The following is an 18,058-nucleotide window of genomic DNA, read 5'->3' as shown; positions in this document are numbered from 1 at the left end:
GTATTCTGATTGTTTACATTGCAACGGAAGCGGACTCGATTTAAATTATTTTTAGGTTAGTTGTATGCTTTTGTAATTAAATTTTATTTATGTTAGTTTAAGTTCATCGTTTTTTAAGTAATTTTTTTTAACCTGGTTTCGACCGATTATTTTAAACGATTCTGTTTATTTTCTTAGTGTTTGATGCATTTAAATTTAAACATTGTTAATGAATCGATCTGTTCATGATGAATTTGAGAAAATTTTGTTGACAAATTCTTGAGATATTACATAAATTAAGAAAGATATTCTTTAGTGCCCATAAGGTTTAAATGCTCAGTGATTGTTTTCAGTAATCATATTACAAAAAATTACTTTGTTTCAGTAAAAAATATTATTATATTAATTGCAGATTAATCCTTTCCACTTTAATTTATAATTCCAAAGCATTTTGCTCATGAATAATCGAAGGAAGAAAACGAAATATGCATTTTAGAAATGATTTCTTCTCTTTTTTTACAACCAAAATAAAACACAGAAATAAAATTTTAGTAGCAAATATCGTATACCAAATTTTATTTATCTTAGTTGATAATTTTTTAACTAATTTTTTAAATGATCGAATTAGCGTGCATATGAATGTACACATCGTCAGATGATCAGCCTGTAAACCGATTTGATTCAAAGTGTGATTCAGATGATGATGATGCCGTGTCCGCTTTAAACGGAAAGGGGTTGCAGTAGCTTCTGAGGGTAAAGACCTCTGAGCACCCGAGGGCAGAAGTCTGACTTCTAGCTCATGAAACCCACACACAATCGCTTGCACAACTTCTTTTTACAGGAGGGGGGGGGGCACATTCACACACCTCACAGATAGAACATAGATGAAGAACAACCATGCCCGAACCGGGATTCGAAAGCGGGACACCTAGATAACGGGTCACCTTGCATGGTACTGACATACAGTAATTACGAAATATTAATCTTTGGCATGAATTTAGCATTTTTACTCAGTTTGCCATGGCGAGTTATTTGGCGATTAATCCGCGGTATGCTTTAATTAAAAAAATAATTTTAAAAATCCAACTTGTGTTTTAGACACGTTTTTCTCAATCGATTGAGATAGAAATTTGACACAAAGCAAATGTACTTGTAATCACAAAATTCCATAGCAAATTTGATAAATTTAAGTATTGCATTTTTGAATTGGCGAGTTAACATTTTTTTGAAAGTACAGACTGTCAATCCGTAGTTGGATTTGGTTCAAAATTTGACAGGTGTCTGCACTATAGACGTTAAATATGTACCGAATTTTATCTATTTAGCTCTCTTCATTTTATAATTATCGTGTTAACTTATATTCCAACGACTGGACAGAAGAACCTCCTCTGAACAGATTATACACATTTGACAGAAACCTGCAAATTTGGTGTCAATACCAAATCTAAACAGTCTAACTCAAAGCAATTTTGAAGTATTTTTGACACAGACGGACTGGCAGACGGACACTTTTCAGAAATATGTTTTTCGAATTCGGGGTAGTATAAAATGTGGAGATGCGTCAAAATCTCGAGTTCCAGTTTTTTGACAATTAATATACTTTTTCTACACTACATATAGGAGAAAGTAAAAAGGGGGTAAAATTATTCTGTCAATTATCGTCTTAAAAAAATCTTATTTAAAGATTTGTGTAAAAATTAAATTTGTAAAATCAGAAGAGTTTCTTTTCTTTTCTCCCTTCCGTTTTTCTTTTACTCCTCCGGAAAAACAATTCTTCCCTTTCTTCTTTCTTTTCCTTTATCCATCTCTTCTGAAACATTCTCTATATGAAATACTGCTGGTGGTGATAGAAGTCAATCACACTATCAGGAATTTTCACCAGAAAACATAGATTCCTTAGTTACTGGCCAATTCCTTTTTCAACTAATTTAGCTTCCTTTTAAATTCATAAGACAGGTATTTAAGGGAAATGTATGATAGGATGTTTATAAAAATATAACGAAAATTTTCTAAACATTTCTTTTAAGAAAATAAGGAAAGTTTTATTTCTTTTAAGGAAATAAGGAAATTTTTCTAAACCATTACGATGCTTTATTTATATTTAAGAAACATGAAAATGAAAATTTCTGTCATTGAAGAATACCAAATAATATCCTAAACTGAAATTATTTCTTTTGTATTATTTGAATATTTAAGATATTAGATACGAAAATTAGGATCAAAATAAAATTATTAGATTATCTTAATACTTATCTCAAACTTTTGTTAAAGTTTGATCAATTCATATTTTAATATCTTTCTCTAACTGATTATGGACAACAATAAAAACATTTCGGATTATTCAGTATGCCCCTAATTCTGCCTGTAACTGATAACAGATAAAACATGTAATCGAATCTTCACGTGAAATAATCAGTATTCTCCTTTAATCCATAAAAGATTTCTAACAAATAATCAGTAAACTTCGGAAGAGAACAGAAGAGATCAAAATGTCAGGTAGCGTAATTTTTTTTAAATACGAACTTATTATTGCAATTTTAAAATAAAAATTGATATTGACGAAAGATTCAGAAAATTTAACTTTATATTGTGCACTATGTCATAATGATGAATGATTTTCTTTTTCTGATTTTCTTTTTTGAGTTGAAGATTTCTTCATTTTAGACTCGAAATAAAGAGCTATTAAAGTTTTTAAATTCAATAGTTTAATGTAATAGTTTCTAAAATAGTTAGTAAAATAGTTAAATAATAGTTAGTATAATAGTTTTCTTCATAAAAAAAACACGTATTCGTTAATCTATTAAATTATTCTAACTTAAAATTTGCTATAATCTAATTAATCATAACTTTTATCTTTTTCATTATTATTTAAATTAATTTAATTATAGAGATAGAATTATTCACACATTTAAATTTTGTATTCGTAGAAAGAAAGAAATTTATGAAAGTAGAATGCTTTAATTTAAAATTAACTCTCTAAAAGACCAAATCGACTTTATTCAATTTTCATTTTCAGTTTAGAATCAGATATTTCATATTTATATAATTTTTTATTATTAAAATACTATGGGAAAAATGTTCTTAAATATTAAATTAATTGCAAATAAACTCGGTTTATTCATTTAAAAAATAACTTTCAAACTTTGGATTTATTCGATCAAATAATTTAATGCCTAGAGGATTCATTTATAAAATTTTGACGGCTGCAGTAATTTTCCTTTACATACTTCGCGCATGTAAGAATGTAAATGATATCAATTTGTACTTGGTGGTAATAATTATTTTATTATAAGAAACGCGCCAGAAGAATTAAAAATATAACTTCATTCAATGAGATTAAGTTGAGAATTATATTTTAAATTTTATATTTTTAAATTTGGCATTAGTTAAAATTGGCTAAGAAAGCACTAAAGTTTTAATTAAGAGAATATACGATATAAAATAATTTGATAAAACACTAAAATTAGTTTGATTTTTATTGAAATATTGATATTGTTATTACAAATTCAAAGTAAAATATTTAAAAATTTGTTAAAATTCTAGAAAAGATTTTAATGCAATTAAATTAGTGCAAATAAAAAGATATTCTTATTTTTAATTAATGCAAGAAATGGCTTTTTCCCCCGCATAATGAAACATCCGAAAAAATCGTGGAATCGAATAATTTTATTCGCAAGAAGATATAATTGCAAAGGCATACATTGGCGACATATAAGCGATATTGATGGTTTGCCCACTTTACCATGATACACAATCAATTATGTTGCGAATATAATTTCATCGAATAGCTGCCGAGCGACTCGCGAAGCGTTCGACTTGTAGCCTTTGTAAACATCTGCCTTTTACTGATGAGAAAAATTGACACTCATTCTCTTTGCTCATTATTAATTTCTTATTCAGTTATTTCTTATTTCGTTTATTGGATATTGCAACATCATTAAGTAATAATGAAGTAATATAAAAATCTTCCAATAATAAATATTAAAGCTAGTCTCCCAAAATTTCGGATATACTCTCTAATAAAATTCTTATCCTTATCTTTAATATTACTTTCAATAAATCTACGAATTTCTTGCATATCATTGGCGAATAATAGTTATGAAAAATAAATCAGTGGCGCTAATCTAGCATTTTTATTTTGTAACTGTCTTACAATCTTTGGCTATTTATCCATGGGGTGTAGCTTAACACATAGGCATTCGAAAATCCAATATGTATTCTGGATATCTTTTTTCCGACCAATTGAAACTAAAATTTGCCATACAACAACAATTATAATCATTAGATGGTGTACCAAATTTCATTTATTTACGTTATTTCGTTTTTGAGTTGTTGTATATACATGTATAACAAAGTTTAGATGGACAGAAGGTCAAGCCTTAGAAGGATTTGTTTGCAAATTTACTAAGAATCTGCATTTTAGATATTAAACCAAACATGTATCAAATTGCATTTACGTAATTCTTTAAATTTTGTAATTAGCGAGTTCACCTGTATTGAAACTGCAGGAGAGACACACTTAATCAGAACGGATTTCGTTCAAAATCTAATAAAAATCTGCAAATTTTGTATGAAATCTATGCAACAAATTTCCCAAGTCTAATTCAAAAGGTTTTTTAGCTATATTCAAAGGCGTACACATAATCAGACATAATTCCCAAAAATATTCTTTCTTCGGACTTTGGGAATTCTATACCGTGAAATGTCATCAAAATCTCGAATTCGGATTTTTTTATTACCATACTTTCTCTTTTTACATTCCGTATGCGAAAAAGTAAAAATGAAAGGAAAACACAAATATCTAGTGTTACAAATAGAGACACTTAATACATCAGTTTTTTTGTTATTATTTTTTTTAAATAACTTACCTGATAATTTACCCATTTGCATATAATATTTTTAAAAATAGAATATAATTCGATTAATGTTTTTCTGATAATTGCTCTGGAATCACCGATTTATACCCTCCATTATATTTGCAAAATTTAACATTTTCCGATACACATTTTTCCATAAAGACGAAATTTCAGCAATTTCTTAAAATAATTTTTTAAAAACGTTTATAAAACTTCATCCATCCTAAAACGGGCATCAAATTATTATTTATTAAGCTAATAAACTAAAATTAAACCATTGAAAGACTTTATACGAAAACTGCATATCCATAAATACCCACATTCTATGGATTCTAAATGGAATCTGTTTGATAGAACATTTCCAAAACGAAAAATAAATAATGCCCTGTCTACGCTTCAGAATATCTAGATTTGAGAAATGGCATATGTCTATTATCGAATATCTGATAACTGGGGCGTTTTAAAAAAAAAAAATACTAACACGCGCGGTATTTATATTCCCTTTGTACTTTCACCCTAACGTTACACCATTTTATGTGATTTATATGATGAGTAAGAATAAATAATGTTGACAATTAAATAATATAATCTTGAATGTATGAAACTTGGTCTCATTTATTTATTAAACGGAAGCAAATGAGATTAGAAAGCTGAGGCAGAAGAAAATAAATCCAGAATGCTCATGATATTAATTTCGTTTATCTCTTCTAACAGCTAAATTCTTTAATTATCAAAGTCCATGTTTTCTTTATTTCAGTACTCGACTTCTTATATGCTCTCTTCATTTATGCCCGTGGTTTCATTTTCGGGCGGAAATGTCACAGCACCGCTCGACTGAATGGTAAGACAGTCATCGTCACCGGAGGAAACACTGGCATTGGCAAAGAAACAGTACTGGATCTCGCCTCAAGGGGTAAATTGGATTTTATTTACATATACTAAATGACATAAGTCTTTAAAACCAGCTCTCTGTTATTCTAGTCTTATTATAAAGATTCTTAATAGATGTTGAATGGATGATTTAATGTTTCCGAAACTTAGCGATTATTGGACTACTTGGTGACGAATTTCGCAACAAAAAAATGGAGGCACAGGAAAACACAATAATTATGGCCCTATTTCCATTAAAAATTGAGATCAGAATATTTTCCTGGAAAATTTATTATGACAGTAGAGTCTTTCTTGAAAGACAAAGCTCAAGGAATGAATCTCTTGCGGAAGATGTGTTCAGAGAGCTCGCTCTGGAAATTTAGATTTAATAAATAGTTATTATATCAACTGTTGTTTGAATTTCATGTTAATTGGACTAGTCCTCCCACAAGTCCCATCACAATCCTCTAAATTAGTGATGTTTATTTTGTACATATTCAACTTCAATTTCTTGTAAGAAATATATTCACGCTTTAAGCTGGTTTCTTTTGACTTCAAAAGTAACGAATGAATTTTAATGAAATATCTCAAAATCGATCAATTGTAATGTGCACATTTATTTCTAACAGGTGCCAAAGTCATCCTCGCTTGCAGAGACGTCCAGAAAGGATATGAAGCTGTGAAGGACATCTCTGATAAAATACGGAAGCCCAATTTGGTTGTAAAGCGCCTCGATCTTGCCTCTTTCGCTTCCATCAAGAGTTTCGCTCAAAACGTGCTCGAAAACGAACCTTACATACACATACTGATCAACAATGCAGGTAAGCAAAATTTATTATTAATTTTCATAAAAGTATTACCATAGTTTAAACACTGTTATGGTAAATTATTTTTAACTGCACTTATGCGAAACGTAGCACATTTTAACTGCACCTTACTTGTTTCTTGTTTTCTAATTTTTGAAGCCCGATATATGGGCAATTTAAATAAATATTTAAATACTCGTCAATGGACATACTCATAAATAATGTAGGTAGGGCTATTGATACAATGGCTTAAAATTTTAAGAAACATTAAATATATATTGCATAGAAAAACAATAACTTAATGAGAAGTTTCTACATAAACATATTATAATATTTTTCTGAATTCATTGTTAATACTAAATCTATGAAACATAAATCCTGATGACTAAAAGGATGTGATATTAATTATGAACAGAAATGCGAAATATATGGCATTGAAATTTTTAGTTTAATTTTAAGGTATTTGATTAAGTTCTGAGAGTATATTTTTTTTTTTTAAAAAAAGAACAATATTTTAATGTTTATCTGATGGTTTTTTTTACTAATATAAAAATGAATGAATAGAAGTGAAAATTATTTAAATATTTATGTAGATTTTAAAGAAAAAGCCTATTTTAATGCAAATTTTAGCATTTATTTACAAAAACCAGGATTGTTCTAGAGAAGAAAATTGTTACAATTTTGCATTTTGAAACATTACATGTGTAACATATCTTAGAGTGTTACCAGCTATTATCTACGAATTATATTCAAAAATAAAATTTTTGTTTGAAATATATGAAATTATCTATGAAATTTTGTAATTTTTTCAACAATATTTACATTAAACAATCATAAATCAATTTCAAGAACATTCAACATCAATTCCATAGTTTATTACATTCTAAATAATATAATAACGAACACTGATTATACATTTCATTAAGATATTTTGATTATTTTTTGAGATATGATGGTTATGGGGAAAAAAACCTCGTTCTTCAGAAAATGCATTCAAAATTTTTAAATGTTTATAAATAAGTACACTTACATCACATTATAACTTGGCTTCTAATTGATATAGAGACAAAATAAAGATATAATTGGAAATAGAAATATACCTATTTTCGAAATGGCAAAAAATAAAAATGCGAATTTTTACAAAAATTCATGTTTTCAGCTTAGTCGTATACCTTAAATCAATCAAATACATGTTGTGACGTAAGTACATCTATACTGCTATGCAATATTTTTAGTAGTTTATAGAACTTGTGTTTTGAGAACTAAATATAGGATGGTAACAATAGTTTTACAGAGATTTTTTCCGTTGATATGTTATATCCGGGTACATTTTTACAATCAAAAATATCCGATTTTTCTGATTTTTTTTAATGTTTTTTGAATATTTCCAAAAAAGGTAGGTAATTAGTACTGGACTTAGACCACGTAAAGGATATGCTTGAACTCAGATTTTAGATTGAAAGTTCGTTTGGGCATACTATATATCGCAATAAAAGCATTTTGTAGCCAAGGATCAATGTTTTATAACTTCCAGGAAGTTATTTTTCTCCTTTATTATTTTTGGATTGCTGTGATTCGATACATCGCAGAAGTATTCGGTTGAATTATTCCTTACAATTAAGCTCCTGTCATACGTGAGGATAAAAGCAGAGACTTGCCTGTAAGCAGGTAATTCATGAGAAATACTCAATCATCGGTTTGCTAAAGAACGGGCAACTCATTCTTGAAAGTACCCTAATTCTGGGACTTGCTGGACTACTTGCATACTGATTATCCCTTCCAGACGACGCGGAAGTATGGAAATTCGAAGAGGGGGGTTAAGAATCCAACTTTCCATTTTATACCATTCCAGAAGCAATTACCACTGGCAAACCGATCATTTTAGGGTGTAACGATCGAATTCATTTATCGTGGTGGGTTTACACATGATCATACTTACACTATAGCTCTAAGTATTGAACGATTTCTTCTTATTTTTTTTTTCCAAACTTAAATTACATTTCAAGGATATTCCGAATCATATATCGTAACTGATTTCCAGCTGTGGGAATATGTCCCAAGTCCTTGACAGAGGATGGGTACGAATTGCAGTTTGGTGTCAACCATCTGGGTCACTTCCTCCTCACACATCTCCTGTTGGACAGAATAAAAGCTTCTGCACCAGCGAGAATCATCAACGTCTCCTCAATTGGTCACATAGGTAAGAGTATTTTCATAACTCATAATAGTCTTAAATGAAATATATTGTAGTCCTTTAGAATAAATATAAAAAATGATGGCAAAACATATTCAATAGCCGAGAATTGGTTTTTCATTACTAGATCTGAAGCATGTTGGTTTGATAGATTGGGAAATCAATTGTTGCTCTAGAACGAAGTTAAGGATTCTTACACATGTGACATATTTACCATTAAGGAAAAGTGTAATATTTAATATGTAATTTTTAAGTAATGTAATATTTTTAAATGAATAGGTTTCAAAAATGTATGAAATTTTTTAAATAATTCTTCGATGAATATAAATGTGTATAAGCAAAATCAATACATGGAAATAAGCATTTGTGATGGGTCAAGGAAAAGAATTGTAATAAGCGATAGGCGAAAACCTCAACAAACAAGTGGTCTTGTTTTTTGAGCTTCATGGTTTTAGCATAATTTTATTTTTATCAAAAATTTAATTTCTTATTCACAATAATATAAATCAGAATACGTTTTTAAGGCAAACATTAGTTTAAAAAAATAAATAAGAAATTTAGAATTTTTTTGGAGATTAATTTGTACTGAAGTAAATGATTTGAAATCCCTTGTTTCTGAAAAAATCTATGTGTATAAAATTTTTAGCTTTTTGTTATATTAGAAAATTATTTAAATGTTGCATCCAAATATATATATATATATATATATATATATATATATAAATTACGTGTCACGTTGTTTGTCCGCGATGGACTCCTAAACTACTTAACCGATTTTAATCAAATTTGCACACCGTATGCAGTTTGATCTAACTTAAAAGATAGGATAGACTTTTTTTTGAATTTTTAATTAGAATTTTAATTATTAATTAAAAAATAAGGTTAGGGCCAACATTTTTCGGCCGATTAATTCAAACGATTCTGTTTATTTTCTTAATGTTTTATGCATTTAAAATTAATCATTGTTAATGAATCGATCTTTCAGATTCATTCTGAAGTACTTTTGAATTAAAATAAAACAGATTAAAGGAAATTAAAAATTTCAATCTACATAGCGTTACACCAACTGGCGTAGAAAAAATCACGCATTTGCGTTACCGTAATTGGCATTGAAAATTCATGCATGCGCATTGTATTCTGATTGTTTACATTGCAACGGAAGCGGACTCGATTTAAATTATTTTTAGGTTAGTTGTATGCTTTTGTAATTAAATTTTATTTATGTTAGTTTAAATTAATCGTTTTTTAAGTAATTTTTTTAACCTGGTTTCGACCGATTATTTTAAACGATTCTGTTTATTTTCTTGGTGTTTGATGCATTTAAATTTAAACATTGTTAATGAATCGATCTGTTCATGATGAATTTGAGAAAATTTTGTTGACAAATTCTTGAAATATTACATAAATTAGGAAAGATATTCTTTAGTGCCCATAAAGTTTAAACGCTCAGTGACTGTTTTCAGTAATCATATTACAAAAAATTACTTTGTTTCAGTAAAAAATATTATTATATTAATTGCAGATTAATCCTTTCCACTTTAATTTATAATATAAATTCTACGAGAACTAACAGAAAATTACAGAGATACATATTACGTTATGACTGAAGGCGAGAATTATATGATTATCAAAATTTGAAGTTTTAAAATATTTTGATGAAGAAGCTATTAAAATAGGAATTGCATAAAATATTTAATCATTAAAATTTTAACGAACTTTAAGATTGGCGAACCGGCTGGTCGCCAAAGGCGGCTAGTATATATATATGCAATGACTGCACCAGTGTTCAGTTTTTCACGGAGTGCAGTGGTGCCTTTTTAAAGTATGACTTGTAGTTCTGCATTGATAAAGTTTTACTCTTTCTAAAGCATTCAGATAAAGATATGGAATTTCCTCTATAAATATCAGTTAATACATTTCACTTGATAGTACGTTGAGTTGGTTTTAACACTTTTTTAAATTTGTTATGTAAGACAAACCTGGAATAATCATAAATACCTTATTGAAATTTTCTTTGCATGGACGAATGAAGTTTGTATATTTTTCTCTCTTTGTTTTCTATAGTAAATGGGCCTTATTTTTGTTTCAGTAATTTAAGCAAATCAATGCATCATTGAGGATCACACTGTTGTTCCATTTATTTCCTGTTAAATACTGTTCATACAGGTTTCTGCGAATTATTCTGAGTTGAGTTGTATTCTTAGGCATAAGCCAGCAAATATTGCATTTATTTTTAGTTTTTTTAAGTTATAAATTTTAGTTTCTTCTTTTACTTATTGTTGCTACAGATGTATTTAAAGAGTTAATAGAAATAATTCAAAATAATTCAATTAATAATTTTTAAAGACTTTAGAAATAATTCTATTAATAATTTTTTCTTGTTACCGGCAATTTCACCTCAAAAATATTCGAAATAATACTCACCTTTTTCGTGAAGTCGTTTAGAATCTTCTTTTCTTGAAGAAGAAATTATTGATGGTTTTTCTCTTTCCGATTTATAATACTGCTTATTCTGAACTTAGAAACTCTAATAAAATGCATTTCACAAATTTGTGAAATATGGAACAAGAATATTTCTCTCCGGAACGCACAGAAATATATCCTTCAATTTGCAGCTTGTTTACAAGTAATATTTTGAAAGACAAATAAAGTTAAAAGTGGCAGACGATAATTCTCATTTCAAAAAAATGCTGTTGCCAAAATAATTATTCCAAAAATTTGCCTTTAAAAAATTATTAACCGAAAAAAAATGTTCTAAATATGTTCAAATACCTTCTGTGAATAATCAATTTTCCGTTATTTAGTTCATTATTTATTAAATGAGCCATTTTTCATGTCGTGTCATTGCCATTTCTCTAATTTCTCATTTGACAAGCAAATGACGAAGTTCATTATTTGTAAATCCTTCTACTTCTATTCAAAATTCTCTGTTTTCAAATATGTTTCAAATATGTTTCAAATTCAATATGTTTTTTACGAATAATTAAAACTATATAAAATCATAATATTTCGTTATGTCGTTATAATGATCTATAAAAGCATCAATTCTCATGAAGAAATCGTGTTGAAATAATAATTTTTTGTATTTTGTTGGCAACATTCTTTTTGCATTTTATTATTTGTACACGAACAGACATATAGTATCATTTTAACGACTGTATAATATTAACAACGTATTATAAAACATTGCAAACAATTGTTCTAAGGAAATATGCTTTGCACCTGTAATGTATTTCAATGGATTTGAATTTTTTTTAAAAAAAACTCATGGTTTCTGGAAAACATTTTCTACTTGAAAACTAAAATTTCTTTATCCGACGTTCTAATTCCATTATTTTTTTCGAATTTCTAGAGGTTATTATTCGAACATTTGTCTCTAATTTTAAACAGGAAAGATCATGATACTATTTTGATTCATTATTAATGAGTTGTTTCCTTGTTAAGTTTAAAGATTTTTTTGAGTGATTCGGCGAAAAACTAAATCAATCCGAAAATCCGAACATGTATCTTTTTATAATGTCGATTCTAATATTATCGTTTGCAAAACATTGCTTAATTTCATTGTTTCGTTCTTTATTTTTTTAATTTGTCTTCATTTTCGATTATATGTTTCGATTTTTATCGTTTCTAGTTTATCAGGCGATGCTAGTGCCAAGTAAAATAAATTAATAAAATTATAAATAGATATATAAATAATATTTTTATATTATTATCCAATAATGTTTAGTTTTACTTCGTTTTTATAAATTTCTTTTTTACTATGGATGCTTTTTTTTTGATAACCTCTTTTATGTCATGGGCAACGTTTTGCTATCAACTAGCTGAGATTCTATAATTTATCTCAAAAAATAAAAGTTTAATGAAAATATTGCTGAGGAATTATTTATTATTTTTTATAAGTTTTTCTTTCCATCGGGCAAATATTCAAGAAAAATTTCAGTTTAGTGGAAATAAAAATAATTTTCTATTGCAAATGCCTAGGTAATTTAAAAGAAAGTTAGTTTTTTACATAATTACTTTATTTTTTAACTCTTTATGAATAAAGTCTTTTGAATACTTAAAACAATGTTTTTGCGATTAAAATAAAATGATAAGTTGGTTTTTTAAAAAATCTCAATCATCATCATTAGTAGAACGTTCATGTTATTATGGTAAGCTATATGTTATAATTCTTTTCCTCTATTTTTGTAACCTAATCGATTCATTTATTATAAAACAATTTTTCATACGAGTATGGAAAACATATTAAGACTTTTATTTAATAATTTAATCTTTAATATTTTTAGGTGGCCATATTGATTTCAGCGACATAAATTTAAATTCTAATTATCATCCTGCTTCAGCTTATTTTCGAAGCAAACTAGCTAATGTGCTTTTCACACGAGAACTGGCTAAAAGGCTTAAAGGTAAGATGCAATGCTTTTTTATTTTAATTATTTTTATGAGTTGTTCGCTTGATTATATATTACATGAAAAAAAAAAAGGAGTTAGAGAAATCACTATGAGTAGTTTTGTGGTTTTCGTACACTGAACAGTTATGAAGATTGAAAATTTTCTGTTAATTATCATTTTAATCTTGTTGGATCATTTCATTTTTGTATTGGCGATATTTTTTTCTTCAACCCCCCCGCCCCCAATTTGTGTGAAATATCTCATACTGTATTTTGTTAATGAACATCTTTACTCTTCCAAATGAAATAGTTTTGCCTTTGTTTTCCCTTTTTCTCCCCTTTAACCAGGGCAGATTAAACCTCGTATATGCTTACGGACAATGTAAGTTTCCAAAACTGCATTTCCTATTCCTGATAATCAAAACTAAAATATTTTAATGATTTTAATTTAATGTACGGATATAAACTCTTAAGCAGCAATTTTGTCAAACTGAAACAGCAAAACGCGTGATTGTGGATCACTTTCAAGAGAATGAGTTTCAATATCGCAAAAATAGAATTCACAATACAGAAGTAATTTATAAATTATTTTAAAAAAATTTATAGGGGTTAAAATGTGCAGAAAATCTACCATTTAATGTCATCTCTATGCCAGGAAGTCAATTATATATTTATTGTCGGTTTCAGTAACTCGGTAAAAAAATTAAATATCCCTTTTTTTTCTTCAAAAACTGGCAAAGTGGTCTAAGTTTACGATTTTTGTTAATTAGACACTTGTGAGAAATTGTGGCTATTTGTTTCATGTCCTATATAGGAACGAAATGTTACGATTTTTTTTTAATTAGACACTTGTGAGAAATTGTGGTTATTTGTTTCATGTTCTATATAGGAACTAAATGAAATAAAAAGCACGAATTTTTAAAAATACTTAAAAATAATTGCTCGTCTTAGTAAAAAAGAATGAAATACATTGTAATTTTATTAATTTTTGAAGTTATCAAGGAATGACACCCTGATATTTCTGACAAATTTCGTTATTTTCATTCCTTTATTGAACATACCATATGTAAAACATCGCATAGGCATGTCTTGTATTGTTTACAAAATGATGACCTTAAGAGGAAAGCGATCCAAGCTCTAATAATAATAGAGATAAAAGTTTGTCTCTTAGAGAAGCATTGCATAGACCGCTGAACATAAAGCTATAAAATACCCCACATAAATATTAAGAAGCTGAAGTTTCTCAACTCTAAGTCTTTTTCAAAAAATATTCAAGTTTTAATTATTTGAAAATTGAATCAATTTTTAGCATTTATTGGCACTTTTTCGCCAGTAACTTCCGAAAGAATGATTTCAAAAATGACTTTCATACCGTTCTAAAAGTAAAATATATATATCTTTCTAATGATAACAGTTTATACATTGTACAATATTTTGTCTAATTATAGCGAATTTTAAAAGTCGCCTTTAACTTATTGTATGAGAATATGTGAGAAGGACACAAAAAGGGGGTTATGTACCGTATTCCGCAGTGATGTGACCACCCTTAGAGTTCAAATTAAGTGGTAACCGACTATGTCTTCCGAAAAATGGAAGAAATGAATTGAATTTGTTATTGCATTTACTTTAATTTTAATATTTACACATTTAATTTATTATATTTGTAACATTAAAAAAATGTGAAGGACAAATGAAGATATAAACAAAGATAACGTAAAATTAAATAATAACGTATTAGAGTATTATTAAGTTTTTTAATTTCCAAGGTACGGGAGTGACGACGTATTGCTTGCATCCCGGAGCCGTTTACACAGGTCTCGGTCGACACATAGAGTATTCAATGAGCAAATTCAGCGGGTGGCTGTACGATATGTATGGTCGTCTACTTTTCAAGAGTCCCATGATAGGAGCCCAGACCACTATTTACTGCGCAGTCGAAGAAAAACTAGCAAATGAATCGGGCCATTATTATTGGTAAGTAATTTAACTTCAATTGGTACAGATTATTAATGTATTTAAAGGAAGTAACGAAGAATGTTCAGTATTCTAAAGCCTGTGCCGTCAAGCTGAATTATAATGTACTCTTTTGAATGCATTTAACATTAAAATTGTGAATTTCGAAGTTTACACTTCTTTTTATTAGGCGTGAATCATGAAATCGTGATATTAAGAATTCCATTGATTTTTTTTATTGTAGAAGTATAAATGTTGAGAATTTTTGGGTTCTCTTTGCTTTCTTCATATAATTGTATTCGGTACTGAGGATTCCCTGGACAGTCTTTCCTTTCATAGTACCGCTATATTTAATACTGAGAATTCTTTTGTTCTTTTTTTTTCCTCATAGAAATATATCGAAATATATTCGATTGGCATAGAAATATATTTGAAATATATTCATCATAGAAATATATTCGACGGAAGAATTCTCTTTCGGTTCCTTCTATTGCAAAAGTATTTTCTTGAACAAAATAGTAAAATTAAATATAAATGAAAGAAGGAAATGATGTTCGAAATATAGGTACTTCTTGAAAGAAATACAGTACTTCAGAAACCATTTTATTTTAATTTTGATGCCTAAGCTGGATACTTAATACTTCGGAGAGTGTTCGGAACTGAGCCACCGCCAGTTTTAAGAGAAGTGCAGCATTCGCGACATCGGAGTAGCATCCAAAGAAGAAAAAGCGAGCATTTCCCAGAAAAACATTAGGTTTAGAACTTTTTTTGTGATTTTTGATTTTCATATGACACGGCAGTTCAATGTTAGATAGTTAAAGTTGCACTAATTAGAATATCAGTAGTGTTGGGAAAACCAAAGCCAGTGTAGTTCAGAAATTAAAGTAATTTAAGAGGCCGAAGAATAATGAATTTTAAAAGCGAGATGAAATTGAATTTATTAGGTATCTATATTTGTTGCAGTTTAAGTTCCTTACTATATCTGTTTATAAATATAGCGTTCAGATAATTTTTTTAAAAATTTAATTATTCGTTGTAGCTTAAATATTTTTTGGATTAATTTTTTGTTTTAGTTTAAATTTTACACATACATCAATAATTCATTCTTTTCATTTTTTTTTAGATTGAAAAGTAGTTTCAAACTAAAGACATGTGGATTTTTTTCCCAATTAAAAACTTCTTGAAGAGCTCTTTTTACTTGAAACATTTCAACGAAATTCTTCAATGATAAAAATTAAATAAATAAAAAAAAACCCTAATAATATTCATAATGACATACGGGTTAAAATAATTTTAAATAAAATGATTTTAACAAAAATTATTGTTTTTTGATATTGAATGTTTTCACGATCCCATTCTTCTTCTTTGCGATTCGGAATTTAAGAAGTCCTAATCTATGTTAGAGAATGGCAACCGTTTTTATTTCAATTTAATAAAATGCTAATTTTACCATATCTGTAACAGCATTTTCTATAGACGGGAAATGCTTACAGTGCTAGTGCTTTTGTATCATTCCTGCTTTTTATACCCTTAAATGAGAAAAATTTGAATTAAAAAAGCATTGTAATATTAAATTTGATATCTATTAGGAATATGAAACATAAAATAGGACATAATGAATATGAAACGCAAGTAGAATCCGTTTGTAATGACATATTTTGGTAGCAAACTGTAATTGGGTTTCCCAGAAATTTTCTGGTTCTTGGAATAAATATTTTTTATATTATAAATACAATAATAAAGTGAGTGCGTTGTGATTTTCTAATGATCTGCCCGGTTTTAAATATAATATTTTTAATCCACACAAACACAGCTACACTACAAAATTTACAAACACACATAGACAATTTGGTTTAAGGAAACATTATGGTGGAAGGATTCCACCGTTTCCACCGAAAGCAGTCGGGTTAGCGCAAGGGTTGCGCATGGGAAAAAGTCGACCTCAGGATGCAGGTCTCCCTTTCAACTGCTTGTCTGTAAACGCCCCAAGGGGGCGCTCTCTGCTCAAGGGGGAAAAGAGGTGCTTCAATAATAGTTATTAAAATTTTAATGTTTCAGACCTAAAAAACACATTTATTTTCAATTTCTTTCAAATTTTTCAACGATTTTTCTCTTATTCCAAGAATAAGCAAAACTTCAGAGGCAAAATAATACTAGTAACTAACTTGCATTATATATTTTTAGTAAAATGTATATTGTTTAGTCAAAGAAGTATATAATATTGTGTTATATCAAGTATAAATTATTTTAATGTTGGCTTATTAGCTTTGCTTTTTGTAATTTCAGTGACTGCACAGTTATCAGTGCTTCTTCGAAAGCTCAAGACGACAAACTGGCCAGGAAACTGTGGGACGTCAGCGAAGATCTCATTGCCAAGGCACTGTGATATTTAAAAAAAAGTTTCATGAAAATTATTTTGTATATGATTGCATTTTCCACACTAAAAAAACCCATTTCTAATAAAGTACAAAAAAAAAAAAAAAAAAAAAGGTTATTACTTTTAAGAGTTTTAAGAGCATGAGAAACTAATTTTATGATGTTATAATATACAGTAGAAAGTTCATTTATCAATGAATGTTCATTTACAATAATTATATGTATTTTGTGATCCTGATATTCACCTACAAATTTGCAGGATGACGTTATGACAAACAAAATTTGCGGTAGAACCTGATTAGAGTGATCCTTGCACAAAGGGATATGTGGATACGTTTTGCACTCACAAACAGGCCGGGTGACCCAAAAATGACTGACGGATTTTAAAAATAAATGAAAAGAAAGACGGATTGTGATATAAATGTATCGTTTGAGGCCTCGTTTTTTTTTTTTTCGTCTATTATCGTTTCATTTTTTATCGTTTACGTTTGAGAAATCAGGCAATTTTTATGCCACTAATTTACAAATTTAATTAACATTATCACTGACATGTGGCGTTGAAAGCAGGTATAGTTGAAACAAGGTACAAGGTTGAAACAAGATATCGCTCTCTCTCTCTGTATATATATATAT

At 28.4% G+C, this 18,058-nt stretch overlaps 1 protein-coding gene across 1 annotated transcript; it reads left to right on the top strand.

Moving 5' to 3' along the window:
- Positions 1-2,336: 2,336 nt before the first annotated feature.
- Positions 2,337-18,058, top strand: LOC129984098 (retinol dehydrogenase 13-like). The gene is made up of 7 exons (XM_056093879.1): positions 2,337-2,475; positions 5,593-5,748; positions 6,335-6,526; positions 8,553-8,711; positions 12,992-13,111; positions 14,863-15,070; positions 17,336-18,058. The coding sequence occupies exons 1-7, from the start codon at positions 2,469-2,471 to the stop codon at positions 17,433-17,435; spliced, it is 942 nt and encodes a 313-aa protein (XP_055949854.1). The 5' UTR covers positions 2,337-2,468; the 3' UTR covers positions 17,436-18,058.

This window comes from Argiope bruennichi, chromosome 9, assembly GCF_947563725.1.
Source record: "Argiope bruennichi chromosome 9, qqArgBrue1.1, whole genome shotgun sequence".
In the NCBI taxonomy this organism is placed as follows: Eukaryota; Metazoa; Arthropoda; class Arachnida; order Araneae; family Araneidae; genus Argiope; species Argiope bruennichi.
Note: the sequence above shows the minus strand (reverse complement) of the source record. Positions and strands in the feature narration are given on the sequence as shown.